The sequence below is a fragment of the Barbatula barbatula genome, assembly GCF_947034865.1.
Source record: "Barbatula barbatula genome assembly, chromosome: 7".
Taxonomy (NCBI): Eukaryota; Metazoa; Chordata; class Actinopteri; order Cypriniformes; family Nemacheilidae; genus Barbatula; species Barbatula barbatula.
Window position 1 is genome coordinate 18305598 of NC_136770.1, and position 23433 is coordinate 18329030.

The 23433-nt window shown below is 38.5% G+C and overlaps 2 protein-coding genes across 3 annotated transcripts in view; one reads left to right on the top strand and one right to left on the bottom strand.

The window, feature by feature from the left end:
* The first annotated feature begins 220 nt into the window (after positions 1 to 220).
* On the top strand, positions 221 to 3271 carry LOC306896337 (inosine-uridine preferring nucleoside hydrolase). The gene is made up of 6 exons (XM_079460231.1): positions 221 to 290; positions 1516 to 1699; positions 1792 to 1977; positions 2316 to 2427; positions 2510 to 2646; positions 2740 to 3271. Exons 2-6 carry the CDS (start codon positions 1517 to 1519, stop codon positions 3094 to 3096), a joined length of 975 nt encoding a protein of 324 aa, XP_079316357.1. The 5' UTR covers positions 221 to 290; position 1516; the 3' UTR covers positions 3097 to 3271.
* tmem131 (transmembrane protein 131) overlaps positions 3269 to 23433 on the bottom strand; it is a 32878-nt gene continuing 12713 nt past the window's right edge. The window contains exons 4-41 of one of the 2 annotated variants that reach the window (XM_079460229.1): positions 20084 to 20152; positions 17089 to 17209; positions 16379 to 16495; positions 16172 to 16294; positions 15995 to 16075; positions 15322 to 15472; positions 15182 to 15238; positions 15037 to 15098; positions 14838 to 14946; positions 14339 to 14447; positions 14092 to 14245; positions 13813 to 13983; positions 13101 to 13211; positions 12804 to 12938; positions 11809 to 11913; positions 11613 to 11699; positions 11155 to 11307; positions 10951 to 11026; positions 10747 to 10861; positions 10519 to 10657; positions 9686 to 9795; positions 9501 to 9573; positions 8956 to 9107; positions 8728 to 8870; positions 8436 to 8619; positions 8156 to 8341; positions 7900 to 8055; positions 7346 to 7791; positions 6440 to 6624; positions 6066 to 6202; positions 5692 to 5813; positions 5467 to 5616; positions 5133 to 5289; positions 4901 to 5016; positions 4728 to 4812; positions 4549 to 4652; positions 4327 to 4469; positions 3269 to 4241 (exon numbers count right to left, since the gene is read on the bottom strand). In XM_079460229.1, coding sequence (XP_079316355.1) covers positions 3981 to 4241; positions 4327 to 4469; positions 4549 to 4652; positions 4728 to 4812; positions 4901 to 5016; positions 5133 to 5289; positions 5467 to 5616; positions 5692 to 5813; positions 6066 to 6202; positions 6440 to 6624; positions 7346 to 7791; positions 7900 to 8055; positions 8156 to 8341; positions 8436 to 8619; positions 8728 to 8870; positions 8956 to 9107; positions 9501 to 9573; positions 9686 to 9795; positions 10519 to 10657; positions 10747 to 10861; positions 10951 to 11026; positions 11155 to 11307; positions 11613 to 11699; positions 11809 to 11913; positions 12804 to 12938; positions 13101 to 13211; positions 13813 to 13983; positions 14092 to 14245; positions 14339 to 14447; positions 14838 to 14946; positions 15037 to 15098; positions 15182 to 15238; positions 15322 to 15472; positions 15995 to 16075; positions 16172 to 16294; positions 16379 to 16495; positions 17089 to 17209; positions 20084 to 20152 — 5155 coding nt within the window. In that variant the 3' untranslated portion in view covers positions 3269 to 3980. Of the gene's footprint in view, positions 4242 to 4326; positions 4473 to 4548; positions 4653 to 4727; positions 4813 to 4900; positions 5017 to 5132; positions 5290 to 5466; positions 5617 to 5691; positions 5814 to 6065; positions 6203 to 6439; positions 6625 to 7345; positions 7792 to 7899; positions 8056 to 8155; positions 8342 to 8435; positions 8620 to 8727; positions 8871 to 8955; positions 9108 to 9500; positions 9574 to 9685; positions 9796 to 10518; positions 10658 to 10746; positions 10862 to 10950; positions 11027 to 11154; positions 11308 to 11612; positions 11700 to 11808; positions 11914 to 12803; positions 12939 to 13100; positions 13212 to 13812; positions 13984 to 14091; positions 14246 to 14338; positions 14448 to 14837; positions 14947 to 15036; positions 15099 to 15181; positions 15239 to 15321; positions 15473 to 15994; positions 16076 to 16171; positions 16295 to 16378; positions 16496 to 17088; positions 17210 to 20083; positions 20153 to 23433 lie in introns of both variants that reach the window. The other variant, XM_079460228.1, reaches the window with a different exon arrangement.

Below are 23433 nucleotides of genomic sequence, written 5' to 3' on the forward strand. Positions count from 1 at the left end.
ACGGGGGGTGTTATGTGACACAAAATTGTACAATATTTCTACAAATCAAAGCAAGAAGGTTTATTTAAATCTACAACAAACTTTCTGTAAAGAGGGATGTACATTTTAACGCAATATTTGAAATATTTCACTAGGTGCAGTAAATATTGATAGCCTTTATAAGACTATCCACCCTCTGTTTTTGTAAGCAAAAACTTGGTTGCTAAAGGCAGCCGCTAGTACCGCATCAGGATAAAAGACAAGGGGGTCGAACTATCAATACACGGGAGTAAGTTACGCGCAGAAACAAGGTAGGTAAAACAATAAGAAAAAGTGAAAAACAATATAGTCTGGCTCCATCAGACATTATTCGATCACATATTTCCTTTTTAAAATAGCGAGGGTAATTTGAAAACGCATGAATGAGAGGCTAAACTTTTAAAATATCTATTGAGTATACCACATGTAACGTATTGTGTCTATTTAGTATACCCACATGCATTTCATTTATATAATGTGGAAAAGGCTTAATTTTTTTAACATAAATATCAGCTTCTGTGTCTGTGCCTGTGGTAAAGTACAGCCTGTACATTAACACCTGTAATTTACATTGGTTTATACGCGTGATTTAACTTTGCTCAAAGTCCAATGGCGCTGACAGTCTTGAAAAAGAAAGCTGGATTTATTTTTTGGCGTTCATACTTCCATGTTGCGTGAAGGCTAAATTAAAAACTCACATAGATACGGAAATAACTAAAAAAAGAAATATAACTGTATCTCAAAACTGTTAAACTACAGCAATGCTAACCCGTGCTCGTGACTATGTAGCTTGATGTCATTTGCGCAAAGCATGCAGTGTCATGGATTACAAATACAATATATTATCATTTCATCTTCACCAGAATATGGTTGGCAAATTTTGTGGTAGCCCGAATAAATATTGTCATACAATATAATACTGTCTATACAATACAAAACTGCAATACTTGTAGTATAATAAGGTAATTAGAGTTTATTATAGTATTATTATTACTATAGTATATTATTATTTATGTAGCATATATGTATTTGCTCCTCTTAGATATGTGAATTTCTTTTACAATCTATAGTTTACAATAAAGTTGATATTCTTGATTTTTTGCTATATATTAAAAAAAAGGTATAGTTCACCTTCAAAATGAAAATTCTGTCTTTACACACCCTCTTGTCATTTCAAACTTGTTTGACTTTCTTCTGCAGAACACCAAAGAAGATATTTTGAAGAATGTTGGTAACAGAAAACCAATTGGTCCCCATAGACTTGCATTGGTTTTGTGTCCATATCATAGAAGTCAATAGGGACCGGTGGTTTTTGGTTACCAACATTTTTCAAAATATCATGCTTTGGGTTTTGAAAAAGAAAAAAAGGTTTAAGACAAGAGGGTAAGTAAATGATGAGTTTTCTTTATGAATGCAACTCCTTTAATGCAACTTTTTACTTGTGTGTGATTATTATGAATTGTTAACAAACTCTTCACTTGTGCTCCACCTAACCAGCATGGCTCAAAAGCTGGTGATAATCGACACAGACTGCGGGATAGATGACGCTCTGGCTATTATAGTTGCTCTCGCAGCTCCAAATGTAAAGATACTGGGTATCACCTGCTGTTTTGGAAACGCTGATGTGGATAACGTCTGTCAAAACGTTCTGCACGTGCTGTCGGTCTGTGGACAAACTCAGGTAAGGCTAATATAAATTAAAAAACAGTTTACTGGTGCTTAAAAACCAATATTCAGAATTTACACAAACTGGCGTGCGTTGTTTCGCCTCAGATTCCGGTCTTCAAAGGGTCTGCAGGCCCTCTAGTCAAAGCTGTGAGGTCTTTAAAAGATCACTTTGGCACAGATGGGTTGGGTGATGTTCTGGAGAACAGAGATTCAGACATTTGGAAGAATCAGATACAAAAGGAGCAAGCCGTACAAGCCATGATAAGACTGATAAATGAAAACCAGGGAGAGGTAAGAAATACAATATTATAATAGTTTTAAGTATCTGGAAGCATATTGAACAAGTCAGAGCCGATAGCCTCGTGGGCAGTGCTCCGACATGTGGCGCGTTTGCGAATCGGGAGACCCAGTTTGGTTCCTGTCTCGTGGTCCTTTCCCGAACCCACCTCCTTCTCTCTACCACTTCGCTTCATGTCCTCTCTCTCACTTAACTGTACAAATAAATCAGAAATGCCAAAAATAATTGTGTCTGGAAGCATATGGAATAATGTAACTTTTCTGTTGTGATGCCATCTTGTGGTTGGTTATTGACATGATGGACAGGTCACAGTTTGTTTACTCATACACAGGTTTCCCTCATAGCTCTTGGTCCACTGACTAACTTGGCTTTGGCTGTAAAATTAGATCCCACGCTGCCTCAGAAACTCAAGGATATGTATATTATGGGTGGGAATATGGAAGGTAAGCAAATTTATTTTATAGCACAAGCACATTCTGTGTTTCTACCAGCTTCCCCAAGTGACTACTTTTGTTTATATTACAGGCATGGGAAATGTGACGCCATGTGCAGAGTTTAATTTTGGAATGGATGCAGAATCCGCTTACATAGTTTTAGAGGAATATACCTGCACGACACACATTGCAACCTGGGAGTTTACTTGCAGAAGCAAACTGCCTTGGGTAAGAACCTCCCAACACTTATAAAACCAATAAAAAAAATCATCCAATGTAAATGTTGGAAGACAAATTTCTGATCAACTAATATCTTGCCAGGAGTTTTTTGATGAGCTGGTCAATCAGGATACATCGGCTGCTCGGTTCATGAAGAAGATAACTTCAAAATGCTGGGCCTTTTCTAGAGACTTCGGCATCAACAAGAAAGATTTCCTTTTCGGGCAAGGGTTTGTGCCTTATGATGCGTATGCCGTTGCAGCTTGTGTAGACAGCAGTATTATCACAAAGAGTCTAGAGTGTGCTGTACGTGTGGAGATGCAAGGTGAACTGGGACGAGGCATGATGGTTTTGGATCCATCCAATTCACTAAACAAAGGCCATCGAGTGTTTGTGATGAGGAAATGTAACCATCTGAAGTTTAGTGCAATGCTCAAAATGTCTTTACAGATAGCATAAAAACATGTTTCTTTCTGTGAAAGGTAGCAAACGCATTGTCTTTGTCTGTGGGACTATAAGAATGAATGTCATAAAAATTACAATTGGATTTCCATTTCAACAGCAATCACTCAATCAATTTATTTTCTGTTTATTCAAAACCATGTTAAGCAGAAATAAAACAAGTCACTCCTCCAGCCTGATATGTTTATTTCAACCTATGTGACCAATTCTTTCACTCATGAAGTGACAAATGAATGATTCACAGAACACATTCCAAGTTCTTTAAGCTCCCTCAAATTAGAAGTCAATTTCAGCAAATAAAGCTTTTCACTTTCGCCAGAGGCCAATTAAAACAAAATAAAATAAAATCTCAAAGTCTTTTACGAGCTGGCTTTGACCTCGAGGGGGGTAGGACCTTACTGGCCTGATAAACAAGATCTTGCCAACCATTTTCCAACGCTAAATCAACCAAGTGGTCAGAAAATGCTCTAAAATCAATGAAATCCTTAAAGCAAAATAATAGCTCCGTACGAGCCGGGTTTTACACAAAGTGCTTATTTTTAAGGTTGAGTAACACTGCATCTTAAACCATATAGTAATACTGGGCCAAATACCTTAAATGCAGTACTACTCAAAACAGGGCATCTCTAAAATTGAAAAGAAAAACATCCCTACAAGGACAATTGTGTTGTGTTTAGCCAATGTTGTCGATCTTCATCCTGTGTCAGGTAAAATGGACCGTAAGGCATTTTTATGATATCACGTGAAAATAAATAGTCCTTAAATTTGTAAGGGACTTAGAACCTTTCCAATGGATTTTTATAATTAAAATGATCTTCGGTTTACAAAAAAAAATTCTATTAAGAAACCACTACATTTTCGGTTGCTTAGTGGGGCAAATCTCAGATGCCATTGTTGTTGTCAGGGCTGTTAGGCCAGGGCTCTGAGTTCCAGCGATTTAGTGAGGGAGACCACGCCATGCTCCAGGGATTGTAGGTGCGGCCCATGTCGTTGGGGGCAGGTGTGGGTGGTGCGGTGTGACTGACCAAGTCAGGGAGTGTGGAGGAAGCGGGAGTGTTGAAGGTGTTGAGGGTGGAGTCATTGCCAGTGGACCAGATGGAGCTGCTGAAGGACCAGGGACTGCGCGCATTCCCCAAAATGGACTAAAGAAATAAGAAAAATGTTTATCCTCTCCGCTAGTTTTCTATCTCTATTTCATGCATTTACTACATTGTAAGGGTGTCTTACAGTAGTTGGAGTTGATGGAGATCCAGTGCTGGTAGCCCAAGAATTACTAGGCTCGGTATCCCAAATGGACGGTGACGGAGGAGTGTACTCAGGCCAACTTTGCTGGGGCTCAGAATTATTAGGAACACTCATCTCTCTGCAAACTACTAAAAAGAATAACCATGATATTAGACACATTAAAAACAGAAAACACATTTTTTTTTTGGGTTGGTTGCTGCATACCTCCCGACAGGTTGAAGAGGTTGTGGGGTCCAAAAGCGGAAAAAACATTAACTGAACCGAAACTGGGGCTGCTGGTGCTATCTATAGGGGTCCACAGTCCGGAGCTAAAAGGTACACAATAACATCATGAAAACATGTTTGTAAAGTAAAAGATTGTGATCTTATAAAAAATACCACACCTTTCAGACCCGTCACTTTCCACTGATGTCATGTGATTCAGCGTCCCCTTTGCCAGACTATCAGGCTTACCTGAGCCACTGCCACCTGCGGAAACAAAAGTGTAGGACGACTGCATAATACACAACAACATTAAACGTGTTCCCATCAGCAGCAAACTGACAAATGAACTCACCGGGACTTTTGTCATATCCAGCAGCTACAGCTGCAAAGGTAGGGTTTCCATTTTGGCCAGGCAGAGAGGCTGATTTGGTGAGCTTATTCCCTGGAGCCTTCTTTAAATTTACCTCGCTATAAAAATATACAAGAGAAGCAACTCATATCTCCTATACAAATGTCTCAATGGCAATTTAAAAAATGCCAGTCACTCACTCACAACCAGGTGTAGTTTGTGTATTACAGGTTACCTGTTGGTGTGAAGCATGCTGCTGTAGCTTCCACGAGGCACCAGGTTAGGGGAGGTTGGGGGTGGGGAGCTGGTTCTGGACATAACTGAACCGGATCCTTTCAGGAATTGGTCTGCATGCATGGTCTGCATAGATATCTGCTGAAGACTGTCCGCTTCTGATAAAAGTATTAGATTCCGTATTAAACAAAACAAGTAGAAAACAACTATACAGCTATAAACTGGCCATGCATTTAAATCACGGAAGCGATAAGTATACAGCAATTTATATTATATACAAGTCTATATATGCTAAACAGGGCCCAGTTTATTCAAGATTCATCACTCGCCATTACCAGTTTTGCTGAGGGGAACGTCCCATTCTGGAGGGGGGGACTCTTTCTCCCCCTCAGATCCACTGCTATGGCACAGCTCTTGCATGGAGCCATTGGATAGAAACTTTCCAAGTGGTGATGGCCGCTCATCCCCCATCTTTCCACTGACCACTGTGGCAAACAGAGAAAATTATTAACTTCCTAAGAGTTAATAGACAAATGGAAGAGCTGGAATGCTTGACTTACATTTGCTCAGACCTCGTGGTTTGGTGACAACGTGAATTCCTGGATTGTTTAGAGTTTTGTTGAAGGTTTTGCGCTGTTTGTCTTGTTTCTCCAGAGGAGTGATGTAAGGGAGTTCTAGAGAGCTGTGTAGAGAAAAAAGACGGTATAAAGAAGATCTGAGGCTAAAAGATGCCAAATGTATAAACAAGAAAACAAAAAAGTTTTTCTACCACTAAAGGCACCAAACTGAATCACAGATTCATTTTACAGCCACATAGGTAGCCCCCTAAACTCAAGCCACAGGGCCACCCCGTCGAGTCGCTCAAAGATCACAATTTTATGTGATGCCGCTAGTGACACTGGAATGACACTTATACTTTGAAATCCTTACAAACCTGGATTTTTCCACTTGGTTCTCCTTTTTCGTAGCCGATTGTTTCTTATTTTTTGGTTTAGTTGGGGAGGGGGTTATTTCTTCTCTTTCTTTTCCATTGTCCGCGGTTACCGTTTTTCCTTTCGCCTTCACTGCCTCCTGGTTATTACAACATATTTGAGTCAAAGAGTGCATATAATGTTCCTGTAGCTGAACTGCTAAATCATGGGTTTGATTCCCATGAACGCAGACGATTTGATCAAATGAATAGGATTTTAAAACGCACTTTGTCACTTGGATAAAACGGTATGCTAAATAAACGAATAAATGCATTTAAAACGTAAATTACACAGTAGGTTTGTTTTGAGAAAATATTGATTTATCTAGTGTTTTTACCTCTTTAATATGGGCCTCCGTGTCTGGGTTTGATGTCTCAGTGGTGGTAGAAGAGCTGTCATCATTGTCTGCAAGTGGTTCTTTTAAATCTTCTCCTTGAGTTCTTCCCTTTGTTTTCCTCTCCTTGTCCTCTTTCCTCTTAAGAGCTTTTGTTTTGTTCTTCACTTTCCCTTTTGATTCAAGCACTTTAGGATACAAAAATGTAAACAGAATCGTAAAAATCACAGCTATATTCTGCATTCAGCAAATTAAGAGGCCGTTTACACAAGACCGTTTTCAACAAAAATCTTAAGCATTTTAGCCGTTCATTTAGACAGAAATGGCGTTTTGGGGGACTGAAAACGCAAACTTTTGAAAACAGGTTTCAAAGTGCAACTTTTTGACATCATGCGCATGCATATTACCCCTCGGTCACACGATTATAGCCAAAACAAAATGGCGGCTTCTCTAGTTGTGAGCTCTCGCTGCTCGACTATGTATTAACGTTTCCCCAGCAAAATGTGGATTTGCTGCACCAATAAGACCAGCGGAGACACACGATTAACATTCGCCAGACTTTAAACAAGTATACTTCCACCAACGGTATTAAAAAGCACTTTTGGCTTATAACTGTGCATGTGTATGTGCCAAGGCACGTCCCGTTTCTTTACAACAACATCGCCATCCACTGGCCTGGAGTGCATACTACAGCATTTTTATCCGTTTTCTGGATCCGTGTAAATGCAGACCGTTTTGATAATGCGACACTTTTCGAAAACTTCAGTTTTTCACCTTGTAAACGTGGCATAAAAAACATTTGACTATTAACATTTGACTGAAAGGAAAATACATATTGTTAATGAACAACTTTGAAAGTCTGAGGGTCTTCAAAATTTGAGCTTCTACTTCTCTCAATATCTGCATTACCTTTGTTTTGCGAAGATGGTTGTGAATTCTGTTCTGAAGACGCGATGGCAAGAGGCTCTGGCCTGTCAAGGTCTCTATCCATGGCTACCAGGAGTCTGCTGTAGTCCTGATCCTCTGTACTATGGGCCCTGTTGGACTGTGAGGGACCTGAGGTCTGGAGGTTCTCCAGGAGGCCTGAACCCTGCGGCTGATTCCTGGAAGTGCGAGCCTTTCGGTTCGTCAGCTGGCCGAGTCCTTGGCCACTATCTTTATTGACAGAAAAAGCGGAGGACAATTGCATAGATCCAGAGCGGCCTGAACCAGATCTGGCCTTGCTGTCTGGCAGAGCACCGTTGCCATTGGAATTGGAGTGCGGACCACCTTGTCGACCCCCAGCTCGCCCGCCACAGCTTGACCCGTACATTCCTCTTGTCGAGTTCTGGTTTGAGTCTGCAAAATCATTCAAGCTGGAAAAGATCAAACACAAGGCTTGTCACACAAAATCACATGCCACATGGCATAAATGAAAAGGAATTGATGAAATATGACTTGACAATATTACAAATCCAACTTACTTAGCCTCGCTTTGAATTCGCACAATTTCCCTGAGATCAAATGGTTTTCCAGTCTCCATGGGAGAGTTGGATTCCACAGACAACCGTCGTTTGAAGGGCTCCCATATTCCTTGGGCCTCTAGATAAGCTGTAGCAATGACCAGCAGGAACATGGCACTACAGAAATAATAGATACAATAAATACAACACAAAATGGTACATACGAATACGATTTTCAGACAATCTAAATTCTGTGCAGTGATGTGATAAATGAGACCTCATAATGACGGAGACGATGATGTAGAGCTCTAGCTCCCAGTTGGGACGGGGAAGAATCTCGGCACACACTGCCAACATGTGATATGGCAATGAGGCATTCAGCATGAACACAAACACCGAGCCCCCCGCAGTCACCAACTTCAGCTCCCGGATGACTCGAGATGATGTAAAATCAGGTGTAAACCTGCAAAAACCGGACTCAAACTTAAACTCAGCATGTATAAGAAAGAAATCAGCATGTATAAGAAACACTCCCCCCTAATGCTGAAACTACTCACAGTATGATAAGGTCTTTTGAAGTATTTGGTTGGAGTGCAAATTCTTCACAGTTGAGAATTTTGAATCCATAGCCCTCGCATGCATTGCCACTGATCTCCATAGATCGGATGTGAATTGGGAGGAGACCTGTGTTATCCAGCCTGAAAGTCTTCCGGAGAGTAAAGTTTGGTTCCTTGGCTTTGACTTTCGGAACAGAGAAACAAATAAACACTTAGTCATTGCAATCAAAAATGAAGGTAACAATCTAGATTGTGCCAATATGGTTTTTGTTAAACGTTTTAAAACTCTCACCAGCTGAACAGTCTTTGAGGAATGCTTCGGTAAGTTTAAACCTCAGGGAGGTGCTGACACCTGGGGCTTTACCAGCCAACTTCAGACTCTCTGTTGTGCCTCGACCATGAACCATGATCAGGTCCACTACTGTCAGATTGTTCCTGTACAAACGAAAGACAATGCTTGAATCTGTACAGACACACTTTTCGTTGTGTTTTGACAGTCAAATTGGCACGCTGAGTTTACCTGACGACCAGAAGAGAGGACACAGAGTGACTGCTGATGGGTCTAAACTTCACGTTGATTGACATTACCTCCCCAGGCATAAGAAGCAGGTTGTATACGTAGGGTCGAATTACACCTTCAACAAATCCTGTTGAACTCTTCATTACTGACGACTGACAAAAACAAACACACACACAAATAATTAGCTGAACAAAGAAACACAAAAGTAACTGTGCAGAACGGATAGAATTGATAGGAGGGTCACAGTCTAATTTGCCCAAGTATATTCCTCCGATGTTTTGAGCATGCATGAAAATCAAATAGAAACAACTGGGTGTGTGTAGGACGAATGCAGTACAATTTGCAGTACGAGTTGCTCTGAATACTAACACGTCGAGGTAAAAATATATATTGAAATACAGATTTAATTACTCAACTGTACAGCAATTCTTAGTGAGGGCATCATGAAAGTAAGTGAATTCAAGGTAGTAGAAGGAACAGTCAAGGTGACCCAACTGTATGATAAAATATACATACAGGGACACAATAACCCCATTATAACATACCTGATTTTTCTGAACCTGGAATTCCAGTGTATTTGTGTCAATGTTGATGTTAGACAACTTTCCTGATGGAAACCTTTCAAATGTAAGAGAAATAAGACATCACTAAGATATCAACATACAAAATGTATAGGCCTCTTTGCTGGTTTCCAGTAAAGCACTGGTAAGCTCACAGATATTGCCTTTACCTGTCTGCAAGTTTTCCTGTGAACACTGAGGGATTTTGGTAAAGAGCCACAGGAAGAACCTGAACGTAGACTGGGACGTCAGCAGGGTTTTCTAGAATAACTTCTTCCTCCTTTGAAGACATAAGTGCAAGACGATGCTTTTAGGTAAAATATCATAGTTTGTATGAGTATTTGTGTGCCTGCATACAGAGCAAGGCATGTATCCGGGAGAAAAAATAAAGATGACATGAGGGCCTAGGGACAGACTGGGAGAGATCTGGGCCAGCAAAAACCTGAAGATAATCACATTTGAGCATTTATGGAATGGGTTTCCTGTCAAATTTCGAACTATGTGATCAACATTAGTTGAAGACACTTTGTGTTCTAAAACAAACACAGTCCTGCCACAAACAAATTATGAAGCAACTGTTTTTTTTTTTAAATATGTTAACAAGATGCTAATTGGAGCCACACTACCAGCACCCACATATGATATGAGCTTGTCTGCTTTGCAAACTCAGCCTTCACATAGCCCTTATAAATAATCTTGCTAGCAATATTTTTAAAGGGCTTCAAATTTTGATGCATGACTGTGTATAACTTAATGAGTCTTGAAAGTCTCTTTAAAGGCCACACCAAGAAAAAGAGCTATAAAGATAGTTAGTTTTGAAATTGTTGTTAATATACACTTTATGAACTACAACAACAGTGTATCGTTATGAAAGAAGAGTTGCATTTATTACACATAATAAATGATTTCAAAAACAAATACATTTTCACAACAATATGTTTAAGTAGCAGGGGTCATGCAAATTTGTATCTGTGTGTGTGTACAAATGTGTAGAAATATTTACCGATGAGCTGTTTGTGTTTGTGAGAGGAAAATTGATCTGTTGCGATGAGTTGATCAACGATGGCCATGTGAGCTGCGCTGAGATTTTAGCCTGCACGTTCTTCTGCAGATCTGTGTTCACTTCAAAGAGAGCTTCAACTCTGCACAAATATGAGCATCATGTCACAACGCTACAATGCATACACTATTATCTAAACAAATCTGGTTTTGAGTTCGGAATGAGACTCACTCAAGGCCTGATTGTTCTTTGAGCTCTCGCCATCTTTTCAGAAGCCTCTGATGTAGATCTACATCAGCATCCCACATGTCCTCCTGCATAACCAACCCATGGGGCCGGGACTCCGCTGGATTGAAAACAAAAGAATATAGAGGAAATGCATGCAATGCTAACGTATTTAGAAAAAAACTACATGAGGGCTGAAGAAAAACTTACATTTCAGTACAAACGGTAAGCCCACGTAACAATGATCGCCACACTGCAAACTGGCATCGAAATAAATGTTTGCTATCTGGAAAAGAAATAAAATACCATGGATTAATTTTAAACATGCACAACGTTTTACCCTAATGAAATATTTGTTGTTTGAACGTTTTTAACGCTGTGGATAGGTGCACTGTATATCAGAGCATACAGCACCTTGGACTTTCGTCTGGGTTCCAACTCCACTTTGTTATTGCGAAGTCGTTTGAAGTAAAACCGGACGTCTTCTGTGAGCGAGCGAATTTGCTGAAGCCTTACTTTCTGCGAAAACGAACTCTGAATGCTGAACCCTTGGTGAACTACTTTTCCCTATATGCAAATCAAGGAGCAAAAACAAAGCGGATGAGAACATTACCTGAAATTCATATGAAACCTAATGAGTTATCGGGAGTGGTTTGCAAAACAGCTCAAATTAGAACAACACTGGACACGGGAGTGGTGCTCATACAATGACTGGGGGTAGATGTGGAAATTAATCATGTGAGCTCAGGTTACATGAACAATACAGCAGTGTGTCATTCTGATGCACTCTCACTGAACAGGTGCTTTTAAGCTATTGTTAAAAAATGTGAACAAACATCTGACTTGAATTTTGAGAACACTGGACAACTCACCGGGAAGGAAGGTGGCAGGATGATGTGTTTAGGTGAACAGCTTAATGTTCCTACAGCTATGAGAGCCTTTACAGGGATGGTCAATATCTGAAAGAGATTCAAAGAAGTTGAAGCTATGGGAAGCATTGCCGTTGACTGCTATTGGTTTATTTTGAGATACACCCTCATCCACATGTGTTCTGAAAGAAATGCATACCTCATAGTCTGTTGTAATGTGTACGGCTCCATCATAAATTCCCTCTAAAGCTTTAGCCAACAGAGTGACTTTAAATGCTGCGTAATAGCCCGAGGCTAAAATAACCTGTGAGAAACCAAACATTCAACACATAGGTATGAACACCCATACAAACAAATGACATAGTCCCAAATTCATGCTGCTTTCCTTAAATGGATAAACTGGTCTGAGAAAGAGTCGCCTATTCACTTTTTAAAACCAGATAAACATGAAACATGGCAAAGAACACGCATGGAATTCTCTTCTCATAATGTCACATTTTGGCAAGAAAAAGCGACATTTCACAAACTGTGGCATTTTAAAGATCTTGACATTGTGAATTAACATTCATCTAATGGAAGAAGCATGTTTTATTCAGAAACATGATGGAATGTTACGAGATGGGAGGCCATTGAAATGAATCATGTGGAACAATAAAATTATATTAAATACACACGCTCTCTGCTTTCTCTCTCTAACATGTTTGGATGAAAAACCATTTCAACGCTTTGCCTTCCATTATGTATATTGTGCTTTTGCCCTTTCACCAATAACTGAAGAATGATGGTCATAACTTTACAGCACACAGCAACCAAAAATCTTGCAACTTCAGCACAACAGACATGCAAGTACTTTACAGGAAGTCATATGTTCGCCTGCAGATATAATTTGTCTCCTAGGATATGTATGGCTCCGTTAAACTATACTTATTGATCTTTATCATTAAATCCATACTTATTTACGTGATGTAACATCACACATAAATCTAAGATCACAAACTTCAAAATGTTTCGATATATATCATTTTGAGGCATCTATTCTAGACATTATATTTGATTTATTCACATTATACTATATATTTGATATGTCAGCTACAACGACTCCCTGTGGTGCCAAAACAATATTAGGATATAATAGGTAATATTAAGAACACAGATGTTTTGGCGATAATGGGGTAGTGAGCGCTGTGTTCTTACGGTTTTATGCTGGGCAGCTGAGGTATTCTGGAGCTCTCTGATTCTGCTCAATGCTACACTTCTGTTCCCTCTTTCTGTGTTAAGTAACTCCATTGAGAGACTGTCTCCTGTGACCAACCAGGATTTTATCTCCAACTGCAGAAACAAACACATTCTATAACATTCATACATCAACCGAAACTATCGCTTGCTATAAAGTCTCTTCAAGTTAACAATTTGTGGAACATTAACTATTGTTATTATTTTCGAAATTACTAAATGTCACACAAATGTACTGAACATGAGGAAACTTCATACCTCTATTGGGTTGCTGTTGATAACCACAAACAGTAAACTGCCTGTATCTGTGGCACTAAGGATTCCAAAATCCAAGATGTGCTCTCGAGGACACGGAGGAAGCACAATAGGCTGTTAAATAAGAAAGCCATCAGACATTTTCTAAAATTCAGCAAAGGTTAAAATATTTACAGTTAAGAGATAAAGATCTAAAGTCAACTGTAGTTATGGCCAGACCTGAATGCTCAAACAGTACTATGGCAGTCAATGGTGCTTCAGAACTTTTGGTTGTTTACATTATTCCAAAATATATCTCTTTGTGTTCAACAGAACAAAGAAACGTGTACAGGTTTGGAACAACTAAAGGGTAATTGACAGAATTTAAATTTTTCGGTGAACTATCCCTTTTTAAACAAAAAACTGATTTGGAATTTGTGGGGGGAAACATTTTTGTAATTTATTATATAGTATAAGCTTTCTCGTAGGCAACAGAAAATGTGGCCACTGTGATTTTAATGTAAAAAGGTTTAATGTTTAAGACAGCTCTGTTTTGTTGACACACTTGGGTGTGTTATCAATTCATCACCCAACTGGATTTTTAATAAATTATCTACTTTTGTAACAAATAAATGAGTTTATAAAAACACGAGGATGAGTAAATCATGACAAATCGTATTTCTGGATGAACTAATCCAATTATTAATCGTCACACATGTGGGTGTTCCAAATGTACCTCCAAGAAGCCTGTGTAGGCCCTGACGGGCAGGTGAAATTTAGAAGCATTGGTGATAAGGAGAATGTTGCTGTCGATGTTGATGGAAGGTCGTACTGGCCGAAACAAAAGGGAGAATATGTAGCGCGACTCGTGGGGAGGAATAAGAACTGGCATGCTGAAATTGCGCACCTGAAAACAATGACGACAACAATTATTTATTTTGACATTCGTCACTTTGACTAACATTCTAATAAGACACAATGTTCTCAGCTTCCAGAGTCTAGAAACGTGACTTACGTTAAACATTGTTTTGGCCTCTTCAGGCAGTGACACATTGTGAATGCGTATGGCAAAGTTAAAGGTATTAGTGAGGTAGATGGGCCTGTCCACAGGATCTACAGGACTGTCTCTGATGTGGAACAGGGTGGCTGTGTGGTCGAAGCCCAAGTATCTAGAAAAAAGTAAAAATATATATTTTTAAATGTACTATTTATGATAGATAATAATATTAAATCAATGCTGATGAATATTTAGGATTTCTTACCCTTCTAAAACCTCAGCTTGATAAGGAATTTCAAGTTTTGAGTAGCTCTTCTCTTTTGCCTTCACTGTAATTTTCCCAGAAAACAGTTCTGATCTTCTTGCTTTTGAAGCTGACATGTAAAAGCATCATCAAAACATTTCTATTGTTACATCTGCCAACATGTTTATTTCAAAGAAAACACTAAGCACGTGTGTTTACAATAAATGGTTGTATGCACAGTAATGCTTTTATAACTTTATATAAAAGAGCATTGTTAAAATGTAAAACGGCTTCGTTGGTTTGATGATGTGATGAGATGTGTTTATTTATTTTGTTCATATTTGTTGAAAAGTAAATAGTACATTGTTCTTTTCTACTTATCATACACAACTCGATGTGCACAACTGTTTGACAACACGTCTGATTTAACTGATTTATTTAAGCATTGATTCGACTGAAAAGCGACCTAAAGGTGCTCAACAAAGATAAAACTAAACAGATCAAAGAGAATAGTACATACCATCAAAACTAATACTTGCGACTTTGGTATATCGGCTCTCTCCAGCTTTTAGTGTGATTTGTTTAAACTCAACTGTGACAGCTTCATTAGATGGAGTTGGCCGAACACTCTGTACAACACAAATCACATTAAGCCTTTAAAATCTGATTTTTTTTATTGATGAGATGAAAAAGCGTGCCAGATCTACAAATATGCTTACCATGATCGATACATCTTTTGCTCCAGAGTTTAACAAATGCAAATTGAGTAGTTTTGGTCGATCTGTAAAATAAAGGGAAACATATCTACAATGTGCTTTTTTATGTACTCTTCCTTTGCCATCAAATATAGTGTACGAAACGTACCTTGCGACCGAAGCGTACCAAAGTCTAGCATCTCTGTGGAGGAGTATATACCAGGTGCTAGATGCACAAAACATACACAATCAGACAGGGATGGCAGAATAACTGATCACACAATATAAGGCAAGGTGACTGGAACTGACCTGTGGTGACTTCAACCTCAACAGGGAGGATGATAAACTCGTCCTCGTTGGACGCATTGGTTTTAATTCTGATAAAAGCTGTGTGGTTGTCGGCATCTCTAGAAGAGAAGCTGGCCCTCATCACCCCCTTCGTCTCAAATGGAGCAATCTCCTATAAAAACATAAAGAAAATATTTTTGTAAAAGCATTATGTGAAATAATGAGAAAAGGCAGCAAAGAGCCCAGAAAAGATGGAAACCCCTTCGATACAATTCTAGCCAAAAGGCTGTATACACTTAAGATGTTAAAACACATCATAGTAACAATGAAAAATTATTTGACAACTCCGTATTTAATCATTTAAAAATTACAGTATTTTTCCATTCCTGAAAAACAGCGAATTTGGACATCCAAGGTTTCAGAAGGACAGCGACCGATTATTTATTTAATCATCATAAATTTATTATTACTTCTAAAATGTGGAAATATTACTAGCGATGTCTTAAGGTGACAGTTAACCCGAAAAATTATAGTCTCACATAATTGACACACTTCAGGTTTAAAATGACAAGAGGGTGAGTAAATGATGGCAGCATTTTCATTTTTAGGTACAAGAGCACTTTAATATGCAGATCCCTTGGTAGTCTGCAATCTTGTAGTGTCATTCAGTCTGGATATGCAGATTAACACCCACCCATAATTTCTTGGTGCCACCCTGTTGTCCAGTGGGCAGTTCTAAATGTAGGTCTCCTCCACTGGTGTACATTTCTACAACCTAAAAGTACCATGAGAAAAAGATTTGAACAATGATTATTTGGACAGTCTATATGCAAAAATAATAAGATATGAGAAGTTAAGAAGCCTTGGTGACCTGTAGTGGTTCACTGTGCGGGTTAAAGATGCTTATGAGTGGAGAGAAGCTGCTATTCACTGGAACTCTGGCCCCCACAAAGGGCCTGAGTCTGTAGGGATTAGGTATGCCCACACCAAACACCTAAATCAAACAACACAGTCAAATGTCATGTTTCAAGATCCTTTCACTAAGGATGGCAAATTTGAATAAGAGCATCAAATGTACCTGGTATGTAAACACTCCATGATGCGATGTGTTAATAAATAAGGTATTTTCTACATTTCCTACAACTCGTGCTAGAAACACGACATCAAATGAGGTGTTGCCCCCAGGTGGAATTATCTGTGAAAAAAGCAGATAACATTACAAAATTAACCAAAGCAATTTGTTACAGGTACACCCAAAAATACAAAATCAAGAAACATTAACACAAGAGTAAACTCTTCATGGTTGTCTAAAAGTTCATCTTTCCTGACCTCATGGCTGACCAGGTAAAAGCCATTAGCCAGAGCGGACTGAAGCTGATTTATGCAAGTGTCAGGAACAGGTGGGATGGCTTTAATTTATAACTGTCTGGAGTGCGAGCACACACGCTAAAAGCTTTAATTAGAAGTTTCACGAGGCCACCGGCCTGCTGTTTCACCCACGCTAATGGACATTGAACATTTTTTATGTGTGAAGAGGGTCAAAGAAAATGGGTGCTTCCACTAGCGTGTTGATCAGATGAGCTGTGGCCTGAGCTGAGATGTTTATCTAAGGACTTTTGAGGTCGTGTTTTGTGCCACACAGGAAGATTAAATATTCACCACACACCCAGCAGCTGGCACAAAAACTACTTTTTGTTGCTATGACTGGAAGTCACAAGAAGGCCTCGCTGTGATAAACATAGGTTAATAGTGCGAAAGATGGTGTGGACGAAATAAAAATGAACTTACCCTATTCTGAAAAAAGGATGCATGAAAATGTGATGTTGTTGCTGATATTGATATTAAACTTATTTCTTCTGAACTTGGATTGTGTAAGTAAACTTTTTCCATTTTTGGCATTCCAACTGGCCTGTGGAGAAAGACAAAGCGAGATTAAGTAAGGTTATCCATTGTTGACTAGTACTTGGTCTCTAAAAAGTCTATGCTTTCTCAAATGATAATAAGACCCCTGTTATATTTGGTTTCAATTACGATGAATCACAATTAAATCGCATCCAGAATAAAAGTATGTGTTAACATAATATATACTGTGCATTTTTATTTTGTATTTATAAACACAGACATTTAGAAGTTTACACAAAATTTAAAGCATGAGCACATTACTACGAGTCGCTGTATGCTGTGACATATTTCTTGAGCCCTAGGACGAACGATTTGAAATATGAGACGTTTAAAACTAAACTAACCGCAGAGACGTGCTTGAAATGTAATTTAACTGTGGATTACTTGAAACAGCGCTGGATCATTTCAAATCCGTTCACAAAAGAAAGAAAGACAGGTGAATGCTCTTGTTAAGTTTTATTTGACGTTATATTTACATGTGTTGTGAACATGAGGAAAAGTGTCCTATAAAAACTCTACTTTCAAAATGCGCAAAAAATCAACTACCTTCAACAAGTTTATCAGCTGGTTATGATGTAATGCCAGGTAAAAAAAATAGGGGGAGCTACTTATTAATCTGTGTATTTACTACTGCTGTAGAGAGAGGCTGACTTGCTCAAAGCTGTGTAATAACCACTTAAAGAGCAGGAGAGATTTTAATAGTGGGGGGTGGGGAGAAAAAACTAGAATAATGCAAAGAACATCTGACAAAGAGTCTGTGTTATCTGTTGGAACGGCAGCAAAAATGTCATTCACCCAAACTGGGTGAAGACAAGACAGTGACAGTGCGTTGTAATTATAATCACACGCCTGTAATTTACAGCCTCACATGGACATATTGCTTCATTAAACATTTACATATGGAGTAATTAAGTCAAAATCGAATCTGTTTTTATAATGCATTTGAATATAGCCTTTAATATATTGCACTTTTAATTTTATGCCTTACATATTTCTAACAGGTCATTGTGTTATTTTTGTCAAATTTTGTAAGACATGTTACACAAAAGCATCTGTTAAAAGCCTAAATGTAAATTTATCAGAATGTTATTGTACTTAAAGCAACAACAAGCTGTTTTGGTGTATGGTTACCCCATGTGGTTGATAAGCGCAATTGTCTGATACGTGTGTCGTAAATAATGTCGCAAAGTTTCCCCGTTGTCAGTGATACACGTGAATTTGTTTACAAAGCTGATGTAACCGGCGTACCCAGATACATCGTTTTGAAACTATGTCCACCGATCAGGTCACGCAGCCTGTGTTGCCATAAAAAAGTAAAGTAACAGAGCCTATTTGTTTGTTAAACATGACGTACGCCGTAAAGCAGGTGCTGGGCGGTGCTTGTGAACCTACCCGTGTACCAAGGTTACAAGTGTGACGTAAGCCGATAGAGGGCTGCTTAGGTAGCAACGGCAGTAAAATTAGTCCAATTAAGAGTTTTCCTACCACAAAAATAATTTTTGTGAGATTATTTTACGGTCGAAAAACGGTTTGTTGTTGCTTTAAGGTTGAGCTGAAAAACTGAAGTATACTAGAAATTGTTATTTAATATATCATTGTGTAATGTTTAGTGGCATCTAGCGGAGAGGTTGTGAATTGCAACCAATCGCTCACACAAAGCACTACATAGGTTGTCGTAGATGTCATCAGTTTCAAAGATGTCATCACTTTGTTCGCTTCTTTGCCGAATGAGATATCGTATTTACAAAAAGGGGTTTTATAAAGCAGTTCATCTGTTTAGGGATACTGTAGAAACAACATGCTGACATGGCAATAACAAGGGGACCTGGGTTGTATTTAGATAGAAATAGCTCATTCGAAGGAAAGAACAAAAAATAACTTTTTACACCTCTGAAGACATGCATGTCTTTAATATATTTGATGTCAAAGTATATTATATTGCATTTCTATCAACAGATCTTACCAAAAATTACACATTGGCCTGTTAATAATAAAAGGTATGATAATTCTACAGAGTTTAACTTAAAAAATGTACATAGGCCCGGTTTCATACACAAGGCTTAGTTTAAGTCAGAACTATTCCTTCATTAAATAAGGATATTTAAGTGGCTTTTATTAAAATGCCTTTGAAAAAAACATTACCTGTGCACATCTGCAGACAAAACAATGGCAGTTACATATTTAAAGATATGTCAAGGCAACTTTTTTTCAGATAAAACAGATCAAACTTTCATTTTTGTCTGGGACTAGTCACAATCCTTGTCTGTGAAACCGGGCAAGAGTGTTTGAAATGTATTTTGTTGAGCTACAAAATCAATAAAGTAACTATTATAAGAACAGATTCATCTCTGTCTTTGTAATATGAAAAAATTAAAACTGAAAGCCTTTTCATAAGTATACAATGCAATGAGTCATATGCTGTTGAGACCACATGACCTGCTGGCTTCACAGGGAGTCAGCTAATAAAAATAATCCTTGTAATAAGGCAAGCATGGGTGTTGGCCTCGATCTAAACATACTAAGATTCATATAAGACAAACTGTTTTTGAATTGTACTATATTCAAATACACTAAAATACATGTTTTGAAATATGCTACAGAAATAGAGAAATTACTAACTTGTAGAAAAAAACCACAAGACATTACATGGGCCTGTTTTTTTACAGTACATTGCTATATTTGGGTCTGTGTTATATGGAAGACTAAACTATTTTTGGGCTTTATTCAATAGAAAAGCTGATGCATTCTGACAAAGTGTCCTGTTTTAGGAATAGAAATACGATCCGTGTTTCAATCATCGGAGAAGTATGCAGATGTTTATATGCAACACTGCAAGACAAATGTTATATTCACTACCTAGTGAACTAAGCTTATGACTTACTGTTCATGAAAGTCCAACATTGGAGGCTCAAAACGTATAGGTCTGCTGTTCCCTCTCTGGGAGGATGCACTGCGAGAGAAAGTGGACACAATGTAAATGATAGGGACGTGGTTAGAAAAATAACATGATGGCGGTCTTCTTCCTCTTACCATAAAAACACACACATAAAACGGAGAATCAAATTTCCATTTTCCCTCAGGCAAAAGAAAATATACACCCATATTCACACATACACATAACAAATAGGCTTTGTTTGGCATGCTAAACTCAGGTTTATGCCAAACGTTGGAACTTACCAAACCTGCAGGTGAATCACACTTTCACAAAGCCAGCCAGTGACCTCAAAAAGATCTGAACCAAAGACCACATCAGATTCACAGCCATGGAAAAAAGATGTAATCAGTTATGCAGACTCCTGGCTTCCTCTTTATCTTTTAAAACTAAAATGTATTTCTACGTTACAAGTCTGCATAATGATTCTTTAGATGCACTGTGCTTGGGGCAGCAAAGCGTTCCTAAAGTTTTCTGTCCGTCATATCGAAGGGGAGAATTTACCAAAAGAATTTACTCCAACAGTTTGCACACACAGTCTTAAAACCTGTAACACTGCTTATCACCAAACAAGCACGTTTAAAAAATTACTGGTTTACACTGGTTTCTCAACTAATTTGAGACATTCAAGCATACACCTTTAGATCAAAATTATTTTTTAATGAGGAACCGTTCACTCAAGAGTTGAAAGATTCCCTAACATATTAAATACTCAAGTACTTATTCATTCATGTCTGGATCCTATCAAAGAGCATAGCCTAGAGAATCTAGAGAATAAACTGTTGAGTAGTTGCCCACAGACTATGATGAGAGGGATTTAACTAAACTGATTGACAGTTTTACCTTTTTAATTCAGTTTTATTCTCTCTGGAGCAAGACATGCAGCATATTTGTAAAATAATCAGGGACGACATTGGGTTTGCACTGCAAATTGCCAACGGCAGGTTGTGCAAGTATAACACAAACAGTGCAGTACGAATGTACCGGTAGATTTAGAGCTTTATTTAAGTAAACCGTGTCAGCATGACATCAAGCTAGACGTTGGCCAATATACGTAAGCAAACTCAGCAAAAACAGCTACAATTGAGGAATTGATCACGTTTGCCACTACCAATGGCGTATTTTATGAAGTACACAATATACTTGCAGTGACTGACTTGCTTGGTCTGAAATTCTCCCTGTGTGTCTCATCACATAAAACTGTAAAAAAAAACGTAATTTTACTTACTAAAAAGATTTTTCACATATTTTGTAAAAACATGTCATTTTACAGGGAACAAACTGTTCTTTTTATGGTATATTTCTGGCACCCCATCAGCTGCCGTAAATATCGATTTACTGGAGTTTTAAAAGTCAGAAAAGACTGCAAACTTAAAAATAAGTAAAATGTCAAATGAATAAGTAAAATGAAGCTTGTGAAATGCTAATGTGCACCCTTCCCTTCTTAATATTTTCGGCAATTAATGGCATATTCTGGTATGATGCATATCCAACACACCCAACATATAATCTCTTAAGACAAATAACATGCAGTGTAGCAAAGTCTAGAGGAATAACTAAGTTAACTAAAGCTGGAAATGTTTTTTTAAAGCACGTGTTTCTGGCCAAAATAAAAGGAAAAACACTAATAGTAGAAGTGTTAGCAGAAGTTTTTAAGTATTGTATCTCTCTTTTTTATTTTTTGCCAAATTAATGTTAGCTGAATTAAGAAATATTTTTGTTTTGGATGCCCATATGAAGAATATGGTGTAAACTGATTACATTTTAAAACATACATCAATGACAAATTCAATGAAAATATGGTCTTTGTCGATTGCTAATTCAATTTTAAATATGCAGTGTCAAAACAGTTCCGCTTCTAAAAATGTACTTATCAATGTTTTGAACATAAAGGTGTCGCATGCAATGCATCTTTTCAGTGGTGGAAGACAACCAGAAAAGTGAGATCAGAGAGATATTCTGTGTCATAGCACAAACCACAGAAAGGAAGAACTGTGAAAGTCGCTAATGCAGCTAAAATTCTGTCAAAACACTAGCCAAGAGCAGTTCATGTGCAGTGTGTGACATCAGGGCAGAAAGACACAAAATATTCTGATCAGCTGCAATAAAAACAACATTATCAGTAGACACAAAGTTCAGTATTAGCTCTGAACAGACACAAAGGACAAATTGTCCATGTATCATTCAGCACCTTGAACAAAGCTATCTAGTAATAACAAAATATTGGTATACATTTTATACAATTTGTCTGACACTAACCATTTCTAATGCTAAAATGCGAGGAACATTCTGAGAAAAAGGTCTTATGTTACTTCCTCATTTTCTTGTGTGTGCTGCACTTAAGTGTGTAAGCTAAGCGTTACACTGCACATGGGTGTGTCCCTCGCAAGCAAAAGCTAAAATGACGAAACCATAAAGTAGAAAATTTGCCAATGAAATACAGCCACCGCTACGTATACAGCCGAGCAGGTTGGACAAGCCCCTGAGCTGGAAAGCTCTGATTGGCTGAGGAAATCACTAGGCCACCTGCCACCAAAAAGGGGAGTTTAAAACACGTCTGTAGTGAAAACATAAGGGAGATTTAAAGAAAAGATTATTGACAGAATGCCACTGCACTTTGATGACGATTTCGGACTCATTTTACACCCAGTTCCTTTGCTTACATTGTAAAGGGACAGTGTGTAACTAAAACAAACACTCATCAACTAACTATGAGAGGTGTTACCTGGAAATACACTTAATGACCTGAACCTTATTCCAAATAGTAAAATCACTGCTAAAAGACTTCAAATACCATAGCAAAGACACACCATTAATTCATCTGCTGATTCATTCATTCTCTTTGACACTGTAGAGGAAAAATCATCTCAGCTGTGTAACAATTTACGGTTATTTCACGGTAACAATTTCCTATTATAATTATCTTATACCTAATTTTTCTTAGATTCCATCCATCCATTTTCTACCGCTTATCCGGGGCCGGGTCGCGGGGGCAGCAGTCTAAGCAGAGATGCCCAGACATCCCTCACCCTAGACACTTCCTCCAGCTCTTCCGTGGGGACACCGAGGCATTCCCAGTCCAGCCGGGAGACATAGTCCCACCAGCGTGTCCTAGGTCTTCCCCGGGTCTCCTCCCGGTCGGACGGATCCGGAACACCTACCGGGGAAGGCGTCCAGTGGGCATCGGTAACAGATGCCCAAGCCACCTCAGCTGACCCCTCTCGATGTGGAGGAGCAGCGGCTCTACTCCGAGCTCCTCCTGGGTGACTGAGCTTCTCACCCTATCTCTAAGGGATCGC

Coding starts and splice junctions, on each gene's coding strand:
- LOC306896337 (XM_079460231.1), top strand. CDS start 1,517: ATGGCTCAAAAGCTGGTGATAATCGACACAGACTGCGGGATAGATGAC. Junction 1,700..1,791: donor CGGTCTGTGGACAAACTCAG/GTAAGGCTAATA, acceptor GTTTCGCCTCAG/ATTCCGGTCTTCAAAGGGTC. Junction 2,647..2,739: donor GCAGAAGCAAACTGCCTTGG/GTAAGAACCTCC, acceptor ATATCTTGCCAG/GAGTTTTTTGATGAGCTGGT.